Raw genomic sequence first — 19,565 nt, forward strand, 5'->3', positions numbered from 1 at the left:
AAATATTGATACAAAAGTCCAAGTGAGTCAAAAGTCAAGAAAATGAAGAATACAACATTACGCATTAAACAAATAAAATAACAATAAAAAACCCCTCTGGTCCTGATTCCCTGTATGAACTCCATAGCTGAACTCAGTATGGATTTCACTATTCATTTTCCTTTGTCTCAAATATTCAACAGTAAATCAAAACATGAAATTAAAAAAGTTAGGAAATTAAGGGATACACAAATTAATATTCTTTTGCTTTTCTGCACTTCCACTTTGATTTTTCATACTTTTTTATCAGCTATTTAGGGAAGGGTATGTTTTGTTTCCAACAGATTTTCTTTTTTTCTTCCCATACATATCCCATTCCTAAAGAGAATCTTTTGCACAGAGTGATAGCCACAAATCTTTTTGCCTGTTCTTTCATAAAAATAACTAGTGCTTTTGGAATGGGATCAACCAAGGTTAATGGAAGAAGGATGCAATCACATTCTATGACAAAATATTTTCTCTCCAAGTCTCCCTGATTCTGTTATCGCTTACAAAAAGAAGATGATTCAGAAGGTTGCATGCAATGTACAGATTTGAGATCCTTGCATGAGAATGACTGCCTGGGCCTTATTTCTAAATCATTTTACTCCTTCCCAAATAAAACACATGCTGCAGATGCTGCTGCCATTTATTTATTAAATTGCTTATGATAATTACAATAAACATTTGTATATCAGAGATCTGACCAAACTGAGCTCTTGTGATTAGACCCTACTGGAAGTTTAATATATACCCCACAGCTTCTCTAACAATTGCCATTGAATTATAATTTGAATGGGACAAAAATGAGATGAATGGGATTATTAAATACATGGGGAATAGTCATACTATATAATACTATGTATTAACCAAATATAACCCTAGCTCAGTTTAATGAAAATAAAACCACTTTTTGTTTTTCTTCCAGTTCTGGCTAGTTTATTGTCCCATTCCAATTATTTTTTGTAGTCTTTGACATGCCTCAGATAAAATAAATGCAGAGCCCATATTAAAACATTTTAACTATTGAAAACATTTGACTTATTTAGTTTGTATTATTTTATTCTCTAGTAAAAATAAGTAAAAACTGCAGTGTCACGACTAATTCTATATAGGTAAGAGATATGACTGAACTACTATAGAAGTTGAACATAAGTCCTGATTAGACTGCTATTTGTCTGACTTAGTTGTCAATGAACTTTTTTGTTACAGTTTTATAGTTTTGGTTAACTAATTAGTGCAATAATAAGAGTAAATTATAAGTAAATCTAATTTCCTGATGGCCCATTTCACCTAAGTTAAGTCTGGGTGGTTTATAGTGAAAACATACACTTAACAAGAGATTTCTTATGAAAACAAGAACACCTTCCTTTTATTCTGCTTTTAAGAACAATAGGTCACACAGTGTCTATCATCTCAATATTTTAAGTTGGTTGGTAACAATTCTCAGGCAGAAATGGTATTTGCAATCACATTCCCTAAACTTTTAAACAAGAGCTTTATGGACTTTCCCGTTTCTTCAAAACACTGCAGCAATTTATCCAAACTAAAATAAAAACACAGTGGAATCATGAGGTGACCCTACTCCTAAATGAATTTTTAACAGAACTGAAGCTAAACAGAACATGCTTTTAGACAAACCTAACTCAACAAGTAAGGTCAGAAAGTGAATGGACCACAACAACGAACTTTCTTCCCCACCTGATTTGCTCTTGTAAACATTGGAAATATGCTTTATTGTTCATTTCAAATCCAATTTGAAATCCACTTTCCAAAGTTGCTAGATCCTTATTTCTATGCTTTATCCTCTAATATTCTTTCTCAGTGCTTTTTTTGTAAAAGAAAAAGGTGCCGGAACTCACACATGTCATACAACCTGCCTTGCCTACCCTACAAGGTTCCATCCAAAAAAGGTGCCGGAACTCCGTTCTGAGCGTTCTATGAGAAAAAAAGCCCTGTTCTTTCTTCTGGACAAATATCACAATGTATTATTTGCAGAGCTACTTGTAATTTATGTTTGTTTGACTCTACTAATGTGAGTGTTACTATAGTTCAGTTTTGATGTTGGGAAAATTTAGACAAATTAGACTCAAGGAACTTTGTGCAAATTAGTTAGCAAAATTAATTCACCTGACTTGTTCAAAGTTGTGTGATTACAGAACTTAAACAGACTTCCAGTGAAAAGTCTGGCTATTTTATAGCCTCTCTAGGAAAAAAAATATTTCCATTACAACAATTCAGTGACATTATTTTATGCTGAACTTTGGTGTTAGGGAAACTCTTGAAAATACCATAGAGTATCAAGAAAAAACATATGGATCAAAGAACAAAGCAATATTCTGTTCTCAGTTAAAATACAAACAGGCTCACTTTGTCATAGTTTAGCCACATTATCCAATGGTCCAGAAATCAATATCGCTGGAAAGGTGAAAGGAAAGAGGATGTCCAGTATCAGATATATGTATGGGTGGACGTAGCTACCGCAGCAGCATGTTGGGAAATGCTGAGCAGCTGGATCCAGAAAGATCATTCTAGACAAGTCTATCTGTGTAGTCACTAAAGTGTTGACACTGACTTCCCAGCATATACTTGACTTATTTTGCAAGAGAATTTTTATACTGTATATCATTACAAAATAAAGCTGATGTGATAGTACTGAGAAATAGACAATATGAACTTTTTTTAAAAAAAATGTTTGGCAATAAAGATATACTAAATATCTATTTGTATATCACACATATTGAAAAAGACTTGCTGCTAATAATTAATCTTCTACACTGTGAAGAAAATAATGAAATATATGGGAAAAAATAAACATATGGACAAAGTATTCAAGATCCAGAATTAAATGTCTCTCTCTCTCTCTCTCTCTCTCTCTCTCTCTCTCTCTCTCTCTCTCTCTCTCTCTCTCTCTCTCTCTCTCTCTCTCTCTCACACACACACACACACACACACACTGATTTATAGCAAAAGAAACTGTTTTAACTGATTATACATCATTGTTCACTGTGGATCAATTAAAATAGGCATAGCAATATTTATATGAAAAAATAACTTCTTACACTTTAATTGTATTAGGAAAAAGTACTGTATTGAAATATAGCATTAGATTAAAAGGATAGCTATATAGGGTTTTTTTCTGAATTAGATAGTAATTATATACATTTTTACAATATTTAAATTTAAATATTTAAATTTTAGGTAAAATTGTAAAATAATGTTATTTTTATATTGTAGAAATATAATTTCTCATATGAATTCTGTATAAAATCCAATTAGTATATTTTAGGAAAATTGCAAATAATAATATAGGACATTTATATTATTTGTTTGTAAAATTTGATAAAAGATTAAATGAAATACAGTCTCAAAATTAATAATGTACTCTATTATTATTGTATTTTTGTACAAACAAATCAATTCAGTGCATTTCTTGAAACTCCCAAATAAGTATTAACAATTTGCTGAAAATGTAAACAAGTTTCAATCTGATTCAGTGATGGAAATTTTCTGGATGACATCAGGCAGATTTTCTGCATCAAGGTCTTCTTTACTATTGTCTGACATTTCTGGTGAGATATAGCAACCAGAATCTCTTTCATTTAATTGTAGTTTGTTAAGGCTGAGGTTAGGGTTTAACATCTGTGGCATTGGTTCTGTTTCCTGGTCTTGTTCATCTAAAAAAATTAAAAAAAACAAACACCAGTCAGCTAGAGATTAAAGCTACTTCAACAAGACCTGAGAAAAAGCATAAAATAGCATACAAAGTTCTTCCATTAGTGAAATAAACGTTTCTTATTGAATCACAGGGAATTTGTCCAGGATAGGATGGATCAAGTCCTATGGGATTCTCTATAGAGAAGTCATTTGGTCCGGTAGTTAAAGCATCAGGCTAGAAATTGGGAGACTGTGAGTTTAAGTCCCGTCTTAGCCATGAAAACCAGCTGAGTGACCTTGGGCCAGTCACTCTTTCTCAGCTCAACTCACCTCAAAGGGTTGTTGTGGAGAAAATGGGAGGAGAAAGATGTGTTGGATATGTTCTCTGCCTTGAGTTATTTGTAAAAACAATGAAGGCAGGATAGTGATTGATTGATTGATTGATTGATTGATTGACTGATTGATTGATTAAAGGAACATATCGTTCAAGGCCTCTGCAGGCTGCCCCCACATTTTGTAGTAGAACAGCAGAGGGCAACCAGAGTGAAGACACAACAAGGTATCTGAATAATGATGGCGAAGAGGTAGGAGGCTAGCATATACCCTTTTGGAAGAACCCTCTTGCTGTAAAGCCTGGGAGCAAGACTTAGACTGATTTGAAGATCGATGTCTCAGATGTACCTATGATATTTTAAAAAATTGCAGGGAGAACCTCTGATCAAGAATCCTAGAAAGTGAAGCTCACCACTAACTTAAAGTTTACCTTAGCCAAATGTTTAAAAAGTAGTATAAAGTTACTATATCATGCAATCCAAGATGATGATGATGATGATGTTGATGATGATAATAATAATAATAATAATAATAATAATAATAATAATAATAATAATAATAATAATAATAATAATAATAATAAATGTTGGAAAGGACCTTGGAGGTCATCTAGTCCAACCCCCTGCTCAGGCAGGAAACCCTATACCATTTCAGACAAATGGCAGTCCAGTCTCTTCTTAAAAACTTCCAGTGTTGGAGCATTCACCACTTCTGGAGGCAGGTTGTTCCACTGGCTAATTGTTCTAACAGTCAGGAAGTTTCTCCTTAGTTCTAGGTTGCTTCTCTCCTTGACTAGTTTCCATCCGTTGCTTCTTGTCCTGCTTTCAGGTGCTTTGGAGAATAGCTTGGCTCCCTCTTCTTTGTGGTAGCCCCTGAGATATTGGAACACTGCTATCATGTCACCCCTCGCCCTTCTCTTGATTAAACTAGACAAACCCAATTCCAGCAACCATTTCTTATATGTTTTAGCCTCCAGTCCCCTATTTATCTTTGTTGCTCTTCTCTGTACTCTTTCTAGAGTCTCAACATTAAACCCTAAATAGTTACTCCAAAGATATCTTTACCACTTTTGAAAGGAATTCCTCTACTAAATAGAGGACCCTCCCCCCCAGAAAAAGAAAGGTTGGAATAAGCAATACTATTGAAAGCAAAATATAATAGTACTATCTATTACTGTTCCCAAGGATTGTCCTGCATGGTTGCTTCCTGTTATTCGTATAAGAAAGCTAACAATGCATAGTGTGACAAAGAATTCTATTTTTTAGCCTGGTTGTCACAGAGCCTGATGGTGAATTGGGGTGACAGAAGTGACTGTCACTGGAAATCACCATCAAAAAGAAGGCAACAACCAGTTGGCCAATATGATTCTATTCTCAGTGAATCAATTGTGCTCTCAGGCTACAGTCTGAACCTTTCTACTACAAGACTGAATTTCTCAAAGATGTGACACATTAATATTTTCATATGGCTATGTGTATTTTGATTTAAAGCATTTTACCACAAATGGCCAGTGTCAGTTTTAATCTGTAAAATATTAGTTAAAGGCTCAGGATACAGAAATTGGTTTTCTTTCTTTCTTTCTTTCTTTCTTTCTTTCTTTCTTTCTTTCTTTCTTTCTTTCTTTCTTTCTTTCTTTCTTTCTTTCTTTCTCTCTCTCTCTCTCTCTCTCTTTCTTTCTCTCCCTCTTCCTTCCTTCCTTCCTTCCTTCCTTCCTTCCTTCCTTCCTTCCTTCCTTTCTTTTTTAAAAAATCACTACTAATTGCCGCTGAATCAGCAGAATGTACTATCTTATCAACTTGTAGAAATCATGTAATTTCCCTAAAATAAAACAGTTTCATAAAAGATAAATGGCGTTTGGTCAGAGTTATAGAAGATAGCACTAGCAGAGTCTACGATATGCATCATTTTGACATGTATATTCTATACTACTTTAGTCTGTAGGATTAGAATGGGGACTGAAGAAATATAAAGCTGATACATTCTAACAGGACCTTTATTATATTCATTATATGCATTTTTTTACCCTTGAAACTTATTTTTCCCCTTAATGTGTGATTTCCTGGCTTACGTGATATTGTAAGTATAATTGTTGCAGCTTTTCCTGACTTCAACGAAGCTCTAGAAATTCAGGCTCATTTACAACATATCTAAATAGGTCTATGACATAGCCTTGTTGTGATTGCAGATGTGATGTATATATGATATACCATAAGGTGATTCACTTGTTTTAGCACTGTTTAGTATGCAAACTTACAATTATGGACAATATAAAAACAATGACAGGATGCATTTCATGATGCATGCATAAATGTCCTAGATAAACCATTTTTTTCCTGCACAAAGTGAAAAGTTTTGCCATAGAGTTAGTTAATAAATTTTATTAGTGAAATGTCATGAATTTCACTAGGACATGTGCAGAGAACATTATCATGGATATCAGGAACTCTGCTTGACTGAATCAGAAGAATTTGCAAAAATATGCTTCCCCGGTAAGATTCACTGTTAGACCTTTTAGAATGAATTCCAGTTGAAGCCTGGAGACACATTTATGCTAATGTATTAATTTAGAACCACATTTTATGTTAATGTATTAGTTTTAAAAGCTTTATGAATATAATATTACTTCCTATGGAAGAACCTGTATTTTTAATAACACAAATACTTATTTCTATTAGGTTTTGGTATTTATTTTGAATATAATCAGTATTAAAATGATTGGTTATATGAATTTATTATCTCTGCAGTGAAATTAATTAAATCCAAGAATCTAAACTTTTAGACACAGAGAAAAACCATGTCATAATTAGACCATATGTCAATCAAGTATTGCAAATTCTTTTTCAAGGAAAACAAACATAAGCCTCCAAATTTTTGAGAACACTGTCCGATCCAATTTTATACAAATGATCATTTATATATTGAAGGAAAGGCTAAGCTTGATTTTATTTTCGTATATTTTTTATAGCCGATAACTAGCCATCTTATAAAATTATGCTTCTGATTCCTAAGCAGTACACATAATCAATTTTAATTAGAACAATCATTTTAGCAGGCAGAATTATAAATATTGACCTTTGGAAGTTTATTTCAAATGCAATATTTAGTTACACTAAAGTTTTCCAGTTTTTTCAACCCAATTTTCCACTTGGTTTGATTTCAGTGCTGCAATTTTGCAAAGGTCATGCAGAATTAGTTATTTTGCTAAATGTTAACCCCAAACATACATTGGCTTGCCTTTCATTACAATTAATTCAGTAAACAACCTATACATTTCTTTTCTAGACATCTCCATTGCCTTGTTTATTTATTTAGTGCATGGTAGTCTCCATTACTAATCTATAAAGTTAAAGAACTATTATTCTTTAGCAATTTGGAAGCCACTTTGCCACTGAGGACTTCATTTTTAAAAATCCGAATACATGTCTCCTGCTACATGTAAAAGAACATAAAACATACATATATCTGATGCAAGATTTTGCCCAGGGGTTTTAAGACTATGATCTTCTGAGGAAATAATAGCCATCAGAATTCCAGCTCCAGGAAGTTTAGAAATAAACACCAACCAAAAATCCCTGACTTTTCAATCTAGAAGTTCACAGAGAATTATACCAAACTAATGTCCTTCTCTCAAGCAGCACTCATCTCTTTATTTCATGGTCATAAACATTATCTCTGTACATTTTGGAGCCTAGGAAGGTGAATTGGTTATGACTCCAGTGTATACCTGGCAGCTCTCATTCCATGTATGGCTGAAATCTATATAAAATCTTAAAGTTTTATTTGCAAAAATGGAAGCATTATATGCCCAGAATAATTGGGCTGACAGGGCCTGCAGCATGCCTCCACTGCCAGCACAGGTGGGACAGGACAATCCCAGTGGGATGAGACGCTCCCTCAAGTAGCCTGGACCCATGCCATGAAGAGCTTTAAAAGCAGGGGTCTTCAAACTTGACCCTTTTATGACTTGTGGACTTCAACTCCCAGATTCTGGGAGTTGAAGTCCACAAGTCATAAAAGGGCCAAGTTTGGAGACCCCTGTTTAAAAGTAATTACCACCATCTTGAATTGCACCCTGAAACAGACTGCAAGCCAATGCAGCTTGTGAAGCAAGGGTGTTACATGGGCCATTCTTCAGGCCCTAAGAATGGCAGCTTTCACTCCATGTCTGGCAGAAATCTACATAAAATCTAAAGGTTTTATTTGCAAAAAATTAAGCATTCTATGGCCATTTTTGCATGAAAAAATGCATTTTTTTTATTTGGAAAAAATTCCCATCCACAGCCTAAGATCATATAAATATTTTTGGTGTTGGATATGAGCACTACCTCTGACCCAATTCTGTTAGTAACAGTGGCTATTCCCTTCTAGGATTTTCTTTACAAAGTAGAGAATTTGATGGGGTCTCTGCTGTTAAGTGACATATTCCAGCCCATTTCAGTTTGTTGATTCTCAGGGTTTAAATATTCATCTTGACATTTCTGTGCAGATAAAATTAAGGTTGCCTTAGCTGACACTATAAATGATTATGGACATATTTTATAGCATCAAATTTTCCTATTGTCTTTGGGTAATCAGCCATTGGATGTCCTTTCAGCTTTAATTCAGCCATTTTGCAAACACCCGTGTTACTCATACTTGCCTTCTGTACTTCCCCAGCAGCTCATTGGATATCTTAAGTGACTCGTCTAAAATAGCATATTGACATTTACTGTTTATGTATATCTGTATGGTTTTCTTAATAAAAATATTGGAACAAATGTGCCATTTCCTTCAGCAGTGCATCCCATGCCTGTGATGGGCAATCAGGCTAACTCTGGAAGAGTAATTCTCAATATTATAATTCATAGTGTTATTGAGAAATACATATTCCTTCACCATTTCCAGTAAATAATGGAAAGCTAGTCTTTCATCCTTAAGATAACTTTAGCAAGTCACAGAATAGTTCAATTAAAATAAAGAAGAAATTTGAGGACCCAGATTGTTGGGGGCAATTAAGCTGACTTTGTAATAATGCCGCTTGGGGGTATGTGTGAAAGCCCTAATAAGCAGGCATATACATAGAATGAAGGCTACTGCTAAGCTTGTAAGCCGCCCTGAGTCTTCGGAGAAGGGCGGGATATAAATGGAATTTTTAAAAAAAATTGTCATTGATGCCAATGACAAATGGACTTGATTTTTACAGTTATATTTATAAATTCTTTACAATAGTTAAGTGATTTACACTGTCATTTATATATTTTAAAAATATTTTGTGGTTTCTTTCACTCTTCAAAAATGGTAAACAGATTGTGCAATATATTAAAGCCTTGTGAGGCACATCCACAACTATGTAGTATATATCCAACTTTCACCATTATTTTTTTTACAGAAATGTAGCACATACTTTCAGAGTCCTGAAGATTCTCAATAGCTAAAAGTAGTCTTGTCCTGTCTTCTGGATCTTTGATGTTAAGTTCAATTAAGTGTTTTTCATGTAGATCTTTCAAATCTTCTAATATCTGATAGCCATTTAGCAAAAGGGTTGATAAATAGTCCTAGAGGGAAACATTTAAAATTTCAATTGTAATAAAGATTGACATTTACTTTCATGGATTGCAGGATGGCCAAAAGGGCAGAGAGGAGTGAGGGAGACAGGTGTGTGTGTGTGGGGGGGAGTTGAAAAACATGTTGCAATCGTAAAAGCAGGTGGGCTGTTGCCAAGTACATGAATTTTGGTAATGTGATCACAAGGGTACTGCAATGCCCACAATTTTGAGGACTGGTCATAACTACCATTAGTTCAGTGACTCATAATTTCAATCACTGAACAAATGGTCCCTAAAAGAGTACATCCTAATTTGTATACAATAACATTATCATCCTTGAAATAATGTTCTTTGAAATTGTGATGTATTGGTCAAAATGTGTCTAAACCCATCAATACTATCCCTAGCACAAATAGCACAAATATAACTAATATATACATATAACTTACTATATACCTTCTATATTCAAAAGAGTTTTGTGAAAGCCTTAATTAATTGTATAGGTAAGTATCTACAGGGCCATTTATTGCTGACTAAAGCATATGAAAAATTGAGACTTAGAATGTAAGAGAATATATGGTAAAGAACACAAATTATCAAATGAAAGGACAGGAAAGAAAAATGTAGACTGATTGTAAAAAACAAGAGAAAATAATGGATATACTAGAATTAAGATATTTTTCTAGAGCGGAAATAATGAAGACATGCAAGAAAGTGAATTTATAGATACAATTACGAATGACAGGATTAAAATATATCAGGATGTAGGAATTGGTATCATCTAGACTATGTGAGTGTATATGACAGCAGAAATCCAGAGACTGGTGATAGTTCCATGCTATACACAGAGAGAGAGAGAAAGAGGGGGGGGGAATGGACACACACACACACACACACACACACACACACACACATTATATATATATATATAAAATTTGGATTGCTGACAAAGAATTAAAGGGAGACTGATATAGCTATTTCAAGCTTCTTTGCTCTCATCAGTTAGCCACACCCTTCTGAGATTCGAACCTGAGCTGCTTTGCACGTTAGGCAGTTATTTTAACCTCTAGGCCCATATTCGGGTCGACCAGGTGCTCAAAACACTCAAGACATATATACATATACATATTCATATACATATACATATTCATATACATACGTACATACATATATAATAAATTTAAAAACTGGAATCTCAGGTGTAGACATTTGAAATCAGTAAAAATAGAAACGATGAACTCCAGGATATAAGAAAAAATTCTTCTTTATTGCTGAGCTTTCGTCAACAAGCTGTTGACATCATCAGAGCAAGGGCTGAATGATGAGGGAGTCAGTACATACACTTATATGGTAATAATAACGGTCAAATTGTGGAATGTGGGTGTGGCCTACTCATGACAAGCTTGCTTGTGTATCACAGTGGTTCCGGCTTTGTTGGAAAAGGCCGGTCTCTGGTTGATTTTTAAAAGTTGCGCATATATATATACACAAGTCATAAAAGGGCCAAGTTTGAAGACCCTGTTTAAAAGTAATTACCACCATCTTGAATTGCACCCTGAAACAGACTGCAAGCCAATGCAGCTTGTGGAGCAAGGGTGTCACACATACACATATACATACATACATACACACACATACACTTACACACACACACATTATAATACCCACAAACACTATGATCCAATTGCAGATGGACAGGGTGGGAGAAGGGGGGAATATGTTATTTGAGCAACCACTTCTACTGTGATGCTTCCTCATTGGAGCCTCAAGCTAACTGGCAGAGCCAGGTCTTTAGGCCCTTATGAAAGGTCAGGAGGGTTGGGACCAACCTCACACTGGGGGCAAAATGTTCCAAAGGGAAGGTGCAGTGGCAGAGAAGGCCCTTCTCCTGGACCCCACTAGCCAGAATAATCAGGCTGACAGGTCCCTCAGCATGTCTTCTCTGCCAGGAAGGGTAGAATGGGCTAATCCCAGTAGGATGAGATGGTCTCTCAAGTAGCCTGGACCCATACTATGAAGGGCTTTAAAGATGATTACCAACACCTTGAATTGCATCTGGAAGTAGACTGATAATCAATGCAGCTTGCAGAACAATGGTATTACATGAGCAATTTCTTTGGGCCTCTAGAGCTGTCTGTGCCATCACACACTGCACCAGCTGTAGCTTCTGAATGCTGTTCAAGGGTAGCCTCATGTAGAGCCTCATGCATTACAATAATCCAACTGTGAGATAACTAGGGCCTGAATGACTGAGCACAGGGACTCCTGATCCAGGAAAGGTTGAAACTGATGCACAACCTGAAATTTTGCAAAAGCTCTCGTAGCCACAATTGCCACCTGCTCTTTATGCTGGAGATGTGAATCCAGCAGAACACCCAAGTTGCAGACTCGATCTATCTGGAGTAGTGCCACCCATCCAAAGACAAAGTCCCATCCAAAGTAGTGCCACCCATCCAAAGACAAAGTCCCAGATCTCGGAGCCCCATACACCCAAAGCCATTCAGTCTTGTCAGTGTTCAGTCAGAGTCTGTTGTCCCTCATCCAGGCCCCCACAGCCTCCAGGCACCGCAACAGGGCAGCAACGGCATCAATTGGCTCACCAGGAGTGGAAATAAAGAGTTGGATACTGTTGGCGTACTACAGATACCCCAATCCATGGTAATGGATTATCTCACCCAGAAGTTTCATGTATTTAAGTTTAAAACTATGTGTGCATATGGAAAATTAATGACTTAAAACATGATTAATTTGATTAATTATGATAAAAGATTGAGAATCAGTGAAGGATGCAAAGATGATTAGCTGATATAAATAAGGGATAGATACTTATTTGATAGAATCAAGAATTTTGGGGGGAAAATGACATGTAGAAAAGAAACAAAGAAACCATAGTGAATGCTACCTTGTTATTTATATAACAATCAAACTGAGTAAAATCCATGAATTCCAATTTAATTTGAAACAAAGTAATCCCCCAAAGGGGAGGAAAATGCTATATTAGTCTAAAGCAAGCCATGGGCATAAGAAGCAATTTAGAGCTGAAAAACAAAACTAAAAGTGAAGAACAGTTGAAGTGCACACATTTCCAGTTTTAGCTAACCTGGAGATGGATTTGCTCCAAGAATTCCTGAAGAGAATTAGGCTTGACGCTTTTACTTTTCTTGTGTGGTTTTATCTTTCTTGGTGCAGATTCCTCTTCTGTAATCAGATCCACGTAAATAAATTTGAAGTTTCCAACCTTGTTGTTTAGCAGTCCAGTCCACATGCCCATTGGCGTTTTGCAGATAATGTCAATTATATCTCCTTTCTATTAGAAGACCATGAGTAAAATAGAATATAAAACAAAGAATGTAATGAAATAACAGATGATTGCTCATTAATATTGCTGGGTTTTTTCTATTGAAAGAAGAGTAAAGGAAAGTGAACAGGCAACTCGATACTTAATGTATATTTTCTATTTTTAAGTAGATCTGCCAACAAATTAACCAAATCAACAGGAAGATGGGCAGTTAAGAAATAGGATAGATAGATAGATAGATAGATAGATAGATAGATAGATAGATAGATAGATAGATAGATAGACAGACAGACAGACAGACAGACAGACAGACAGACAGACAGAACGAACAAAAGCATGGACCAATACAAAATTTATAACTCAATAGAAATTAAGAAATTAATTTAAAAGAACATAGATCCTGCATTTTAAAAGCACCAGAAGCTTAACCTCTACAGGATACTATAATTTTCATGCAGCAAAAAGACCACAGCTAAATAAAAAAAACCCAATGTACTATTAAAAGCTTTGCATTTTCCATAGTAAACATTAATAACACAATGTACAACTCACAGTAGTGCACACATTTGAAGTAACTGCCTGCAAAATAAAGTGCATAATATACATCCTACTCACCTATTTCAACTTTAACTTTCCCAGTACAAAAGAATTAAAGGAAAAAACAACAACAATCCAAGCAGTAACTTACCGTATTTTCCGGCGTATAAGATGACTTTTTAACCCATGAAAATCTTCTCAAAAGTTGGGGGTCGTCTTATACACCGAGTCGTCTTATACGCCGGAAAATACTATTCACCTCTCTGATCTTTTCTGCTGGACGGCGGGATCGCTGGGTGAATGAAGGTAGGCGATGGTGACCCGTGGTTAAGCGGCCAACAGCGAATGGGTGATGGAGGGCAAACTCTCATCAGATCATGGGGCGGCTGCATGCTGGCGCTTCCAATGCTGGCTGTCAGGTCCCCGACGAGAGGACGGGCAGGCGGTCCCCAGAGGCGCGCCGCTCAACAGTAGGAAGGGAGCACCTTTGCTCCCACCGAGGCACCGCCTGACCTGCGCCGACCAGAAGAATCGCTTGCCCAGTCACGGAGTGCGGAACTGAGAGCAGCAGCGCACCAAGCGAGAGAGCTCAGAGGAAAGAAGGCGAGGCGCCCATTTGGCAGGGAAGGAGCAAAGCTGGGCAAATCACAGAGCAGGCGGAGCAGGGAAACATTACAGGGGAAAAGGGGGCGGGGTTTAAAAGGCGAGGCGGGCAGGACGTGGAGACGTTCTGTTAGAAGTAATGGAGGAGGCTCCGGGCGCTTTCTGGATCGGATTGTGCGAACTGAGGGTGCCGCTACAGTCCTCGTGTTTCCCATGGTTGCCTGTCATGCCAGAGGTATTCCCTGTAGCCCCAGATTCTTTAGCTCCCCACTTTCCTTAATTCGGGCGAATTTTGTGCTCCGTGGAGAAACATTAATACACAAATGCCGTTTGTTTAACCGCGCAAAACTCGGGGGAAACCTTGGTATTTGGGAACGGAAAGGCTTAAGCCTTTTCATTTCTGTTTTATGCACGGGCTGGGAGGGTCACGAAGTTTACCTCTTTTATTTTAGCAACATCGTGGCACTTATAAAAAAGGGTACTAACGCTAAACGAGTTGTTAATATGCAAATTGTGTGCCAGGAAGTGAAATATTGAGTTATTAGCCCAAACCCTATAATTTAACACGAAAAGTAGGGGGTCGTCTTATACACCGGGTCATCTTATACGCCGGAAAATACGGTACCACACAGGCAGGCATTCAGGAATGAATACTAGTCTTGTTTTCTCCCACCCCCTTTGCTATCAACATTTCACTCCTACATCATCCCATTCAGATCAAGCCAATAGAAATATAATTATAATGCTGTTATAGGGGTTGGATTAGGTAAAGTTTGGGGGGAAAAGAATCTAGTCACAAGTCACAAAACAGTAGTTCAAGTGCAGCTGAAACACTGGAAAAACTGCTGATTTATAAAAATTTGGCTCAACTTAGAAACAAAACTTTAGAAATACACATCTTGATTCAAGGTGGGAACAACTGAGTGGCTGCTTCAAAGTCAAAATAATATGCACAACCCTAGTTGGGTGAGAAAAGAGATTGGTGGAGGACAAAGCAGAAAAAGAGAATTACCATCTCCATTTACAAGTAAAAATGGTTTTGAATGCAGTCCAAAGTATTTGAGTTAGCACATTATATTGGTTTTGACTTGATCCAAGACATGTAGATTATCCCATACTTGAAAACACTTGCATTAAATTATTACACTTTGGGAATGCCTGTGAATGTTCCCTTCAGCTAGTTTCACATCACTAATAAGCTCAGGGGGAAAAAAGTAATTTAGGCAGAAGTCTCTTTTCCCCAGGTTAAAATTATTACTTTGTTATTCCTAGTCAGGAGTGAAACTCTGAATCACACCTTCTTTCTCTGGCGACACAAACACAAGCATCATCTTCTTTTTGTTAGTATTGTATGGAAAAGTGAAAGACCCCCCTATAGCTTCCACAGCTGTCGGTGAAGTAATATTATATAGCACTGTCTTTGGAATCATCTGTGAACAGAGACTAGCAAAGAAACTGCAGCAGGATTAGTAAATAGATCTATAAAAGCTTAAAGCACAAAGTCATTAATACATCTGTAGAATAAAGAAATCTTGCCTTGATTTTTAAGGAGTCTGAATCGTAAGGACTGGGAGTGAAGTCTGTGTGTACTCTGGCTCTGCCACAGAATGGTCCCACATAACTGATTTCTTCATCAAACTTTAGGCTGTCTCGGTTGCTTGTGCCATCTGAACAACAAGTTACACCACCTGGAAGCAATAAAAATGGTTATTTTTTTGCATAATGTCTAAGGTGGGTACCGTGTAAAACCTGTCAAGATTTTGACATAAAAATAAAAATCTCTACTACAAATAGCGTCAGCCTATTTTTTTGTGGGGTAAGGTGAGATAGTGTGCAAGTCCTATTCCTGCCTCCATATGCCATGTATTTACTATGATATCAGCAGTGTTAATATTCATCTGTCAAACCAATAAGCTTTTTTTTACAATGAACAGGAGGTCCTGAGTTTTTCTTCAACTCAGATACTGTAATTTGAATGCTTCAAGAAAGTGAGTATAATTTACTATATATAGCACTGGAATAGTTTTATTGAATTTATGAGACTTAGTACTACTTAAGTTTAGCTAGATCATTTCCCATAATTATTCATGCATACCAGAGACTAATTAATTCTGAGGATGTGTTAACAGATGTCATCCTCAAAGTCCACAAATCAGAAACACAAATGTCATTAAAATGATCAAAGCCTGAATTGGCAAAAAGTGTTGTGAGGACTAGAGTGTATATCTTCCTCAAGGCTGAAAACCAATGACATATATTTTAAATATATTATTTAAGCAATCAACTGTTGAATATTTCTTCTGAATTCAGGCATATGGGAATGAGTTTTTACTGTACATGTTACTGAGTATACTTTTAGACACAAGGACTTGGATATGCGGCACAATGAAAGTTTTAGTTTCAATGGTTCTATTTTTGGTCAGAACTGAACAATCTTGGTTCAGCACATTTAACTAAACATTGTAGTATTCCACTCAAATGCTCTTTTGATAGCAGTGATACTGTGAATGTATTTTCTTGAAAACAGCATACATAACAAGCAAATAATTACACCTGATGCATTTGTTTAAATGTATCTGGGAGAAGATTAAATAGACTTGCTAGACCATGATATTTCTGAAAACAAAAGGAAATGAAGTTAGGTAACAGGAATTAAATTCAGAAGTAGGGCAACAATAAAATAAACCCGTGCCTTCTGTTGTGACAACAGGATCTCTTGGTTCCACCTTCCTGTGTGCCTGTGTGATACTCACTAGCCCTGTCCCATTCTTGCGTGGCGTGATGCCTTGTATCTGCACCCCGCGGCGCAGCGGTGGCCGTTTTTGCACCTTGCAGCATGGTGGCCCATTTTTGCATCCCCCAGGTTTTGCGTGCCAGAGGCGGCACTTGGAGGTGCCTCCCTGCCTCCCCCGAGGGCACCACAATGCTGATGTGGCCCTGGCACTTTGCGATAAATAAGTGGGTTTTGGGTTGCGGTTTGGGCACTCGGTCTCTAAAAGGTTCGCCATCACTGAGCTAGGGTATCAGCAGCTGTCCAAATTAATATAGGGAAAGCTATTGCTGGCACAGAAGAAGAGAGGGAAAAATAAGATTGAATCTGTCTTGCCCAACTTATCACACATTTTATTTCATCCACAATTCAAAAGAAACTGAACAGTCTGGATTTCAGGTCTGCCAAACTGTAGACCAACCTTTATAGTGCAACAGAATTCCAAAACAGAAAGGGCATTTTTCCCCCCATATGAAATAAAATACATTTTCTGTTTCATGCAAACCTGCAGAGCTGCCTGTTAAAATTGTTAGAAAGATTTATTTTTGTTTTATTTTTTATTTTATTGGATTTATATACCGCCCTTTCCCAAAGGACTCAGGGCGGTTTACAGGGTATTTAAAACAAAGATCAATACAAAAGTTAAAAACAATTTAAAAAGATTAAACCAAACCCTGAAAAAAATAAAAATAAAAACCCCAATTAAAATTAAAATTCTCAGCTCGGGCCGGAGAGCTCAAAGAGCCAGGTCTTCAGGTCCCAGCGAAATGAACGAAGGTCGGGGGCAGTCATAAGCTCCACAGGCAGCTGGTTCCAGAGGGCAGGTGCACCCACTGAGAAGGCCCTCCCCCTGGATGTTATCCGTCGGCAATCTTTTACCGTCGGCACCCTGAGAAGACCCTCCCTGTGGGAGCGCACTGGACGAAGGGAACTTGATGCTGGCAGCAGGTGTTCCCTCAGATATCCCTCAGATATAAACACCTGCAAAATATTATCCTGTATTTGAGCATTTGAACTGGCAGAAACCATGTTTATTTGAAAATATGATTGGCCTAGACCTAGGGCATGAAAATTGAGTTGGTATGTCAGTGAACCATTCTGCTTTAGAATAAAGAATTATTTAGGTTTTTGGTTGTTTTTTTAAGAAAAACAACAACAAGCAAACATAAAATGGGATGCTTTGGTGTCATTAATCAACTCTGTGAGACAGAATGACAGCATAAAAGGTTATGTAAGAATTTCTCAGTAAAATATATCTTAGTAAAATCTCTACCAGTTTTTGCTACTTGACTATTGAGTCCCACCTGACAATAGCTCATCCATAATTTTTATGTGTATTGACAATCAGATAGAACAGGGGCTAACATGTACTTCTTATTGATATAATCCAAGAAAAAGAATTTTAGATACCATGCTCATGACTAAAGCTCACCCCCAGAGTACTAAGGATCACTTCCAATAACATTTATAAGGATTGTGCTATTTAGCTGAATTTATTTTACCACCCACATAATATTTCGTGGCCAAGAAACCAGAAAGAATCAGCAAGGTATTCTGTTCTTCAAATGCTTCAATTTATCTTCACCAAATGTGTCTTGTTGTATTGTGGCCAAAAATTTGGGTTTCATCAATCAAAAGCACTTCTTCTCCAACATTTCAAACTAATTCAAACATACTTTAGACAATGACTTTTGTAATGCAATTGAGTAAAGATTATAGTCTGACAACTCCTACATGCAGAATATTGCTGTGTAAGCCATGTTGTATTGCAGATGATTGGACAATGACTCCAGGGTCAGCTAAAATTTTGAGGAGCTCTTTTGCAGATCTGTGTGTTCTGAATTGCCGTTTTGGCCATTTTTGCACAGATTTTTTTTTCTTGGTCTCCTGAATCTTGCCAAGTTTTATATAACCTTCATTTCTTAGCAGTGTTACTCGCTGTTGAAATAGCAACCTGGAAACCTTTTACAAGTAATCCTCAACTTACAGTATAGCTATTCATTTAGCAGCTGTTTGAAGAAGACTGAAAAAGTGACTTACAGTATGACCAATGCTCACATTTATGATTGCTGCAGCATTCCCATGGTCACATGATCAAAATTTGGGTGCTTGGCAATCAGCATGCATTTATGATGGTTGCAGCATCATGGGGGAGTCATATGATTACCATCCCAGCGAGCTTTCGAGAAGCAAACTCAGTGATGGACACTGGATTCACTTAATGACTGCATGATTCACTTAACAGCTGCAATGATTCACTTAATAATCATAGCAAATATGGTTGTAAAATTGGGCGTGACTTACCTAACTGCCTCGCTTAGCAATAGAAATTCTGATCACAGGTTTGGCTGTAAATTGATTAATACTGTACAGTTTCTTTTGATGTCTTTTATATCCTACATATGCTTTGTAAGAACACGGTGCTTCATTTTTCATTGTTCAGACAAAACTTAGAGATTATACATTTTCTCACCTTTGGAATTGTCTCCCCCTGGCTAATTGTAGGTCTAATAAATCAATAACCTTTGGTGATATTATTAATACTTTACACTGTTGTAAAAAAATACTAGTGAATGAGTTTGAAGAATGTCCAAAGTACTACATTTGCCATATCCATTTTTTTATTGTGAATCTGTAATATGCATACAAAAATAGGAAATCTGCATTTATTATTATTATTATTATTATTATTATTATTATTATTATTATTATTATTATTATTATTATGCAGAGAGCATATGAACTTCTTCTCATTTATAGAGTCACTAAAGAAAACATTAGATTGCCTAGAGGACATAACTTTTGCATGGAAAAGACTGGGATA

General features: G+C 36.5%; 1 protein-coding gene across 1 annotated transcript in view; it reads right to left on the reverse strand.

Moving 5' to 3' along the window:
* Window positions 1–3,246: 3,246 nt before the first annotated feature.
* SAMSN1 (SAM domain, SH3 domain and nuclear localization signals 1) overlaps window positions 3,247–19,565 on the reverse strand; it is a 44,755-nt gene continuing 28,436 nt past the window's right edge. The window contains exons 5-8 of the mRNA XM_081327763.1: window positions 15,508–15,659; window positions 12,634–12,840; window positions 9,392–9,542; window positions 3,247–3,695 (exon numbers count right to left, since the gene is read on the reverse strand). Of these exons, the coding sequence (XP_081183889.1) occupies window positions 3,502–3,695; window positions 9,392–9,542; window positions 12,634–12,840; window positions 15,508–15,659 (704 nt within the window). The 3' untranslated portion in view covers window positions 3,247–3,501. The remainder of the gene's footprint in view (window positions 3,696–9,391; window positions 9,543–12,633; window positions 12,841–15,507; window positions 15,660–19,565) is intronic.

The sequence above is a fragment of the Vipera berus genome (genome assembly GCF_964194415.1).
Source record: "Vipera berus genome assembly, chromosome: 4".
NCBI classification, from domain to species: domain Eukaryota; kingdom Metazoa; phylum Chordata; class Lepidosauria; order Squamata; family Viperidae; genus Vipera; species Vipera berus.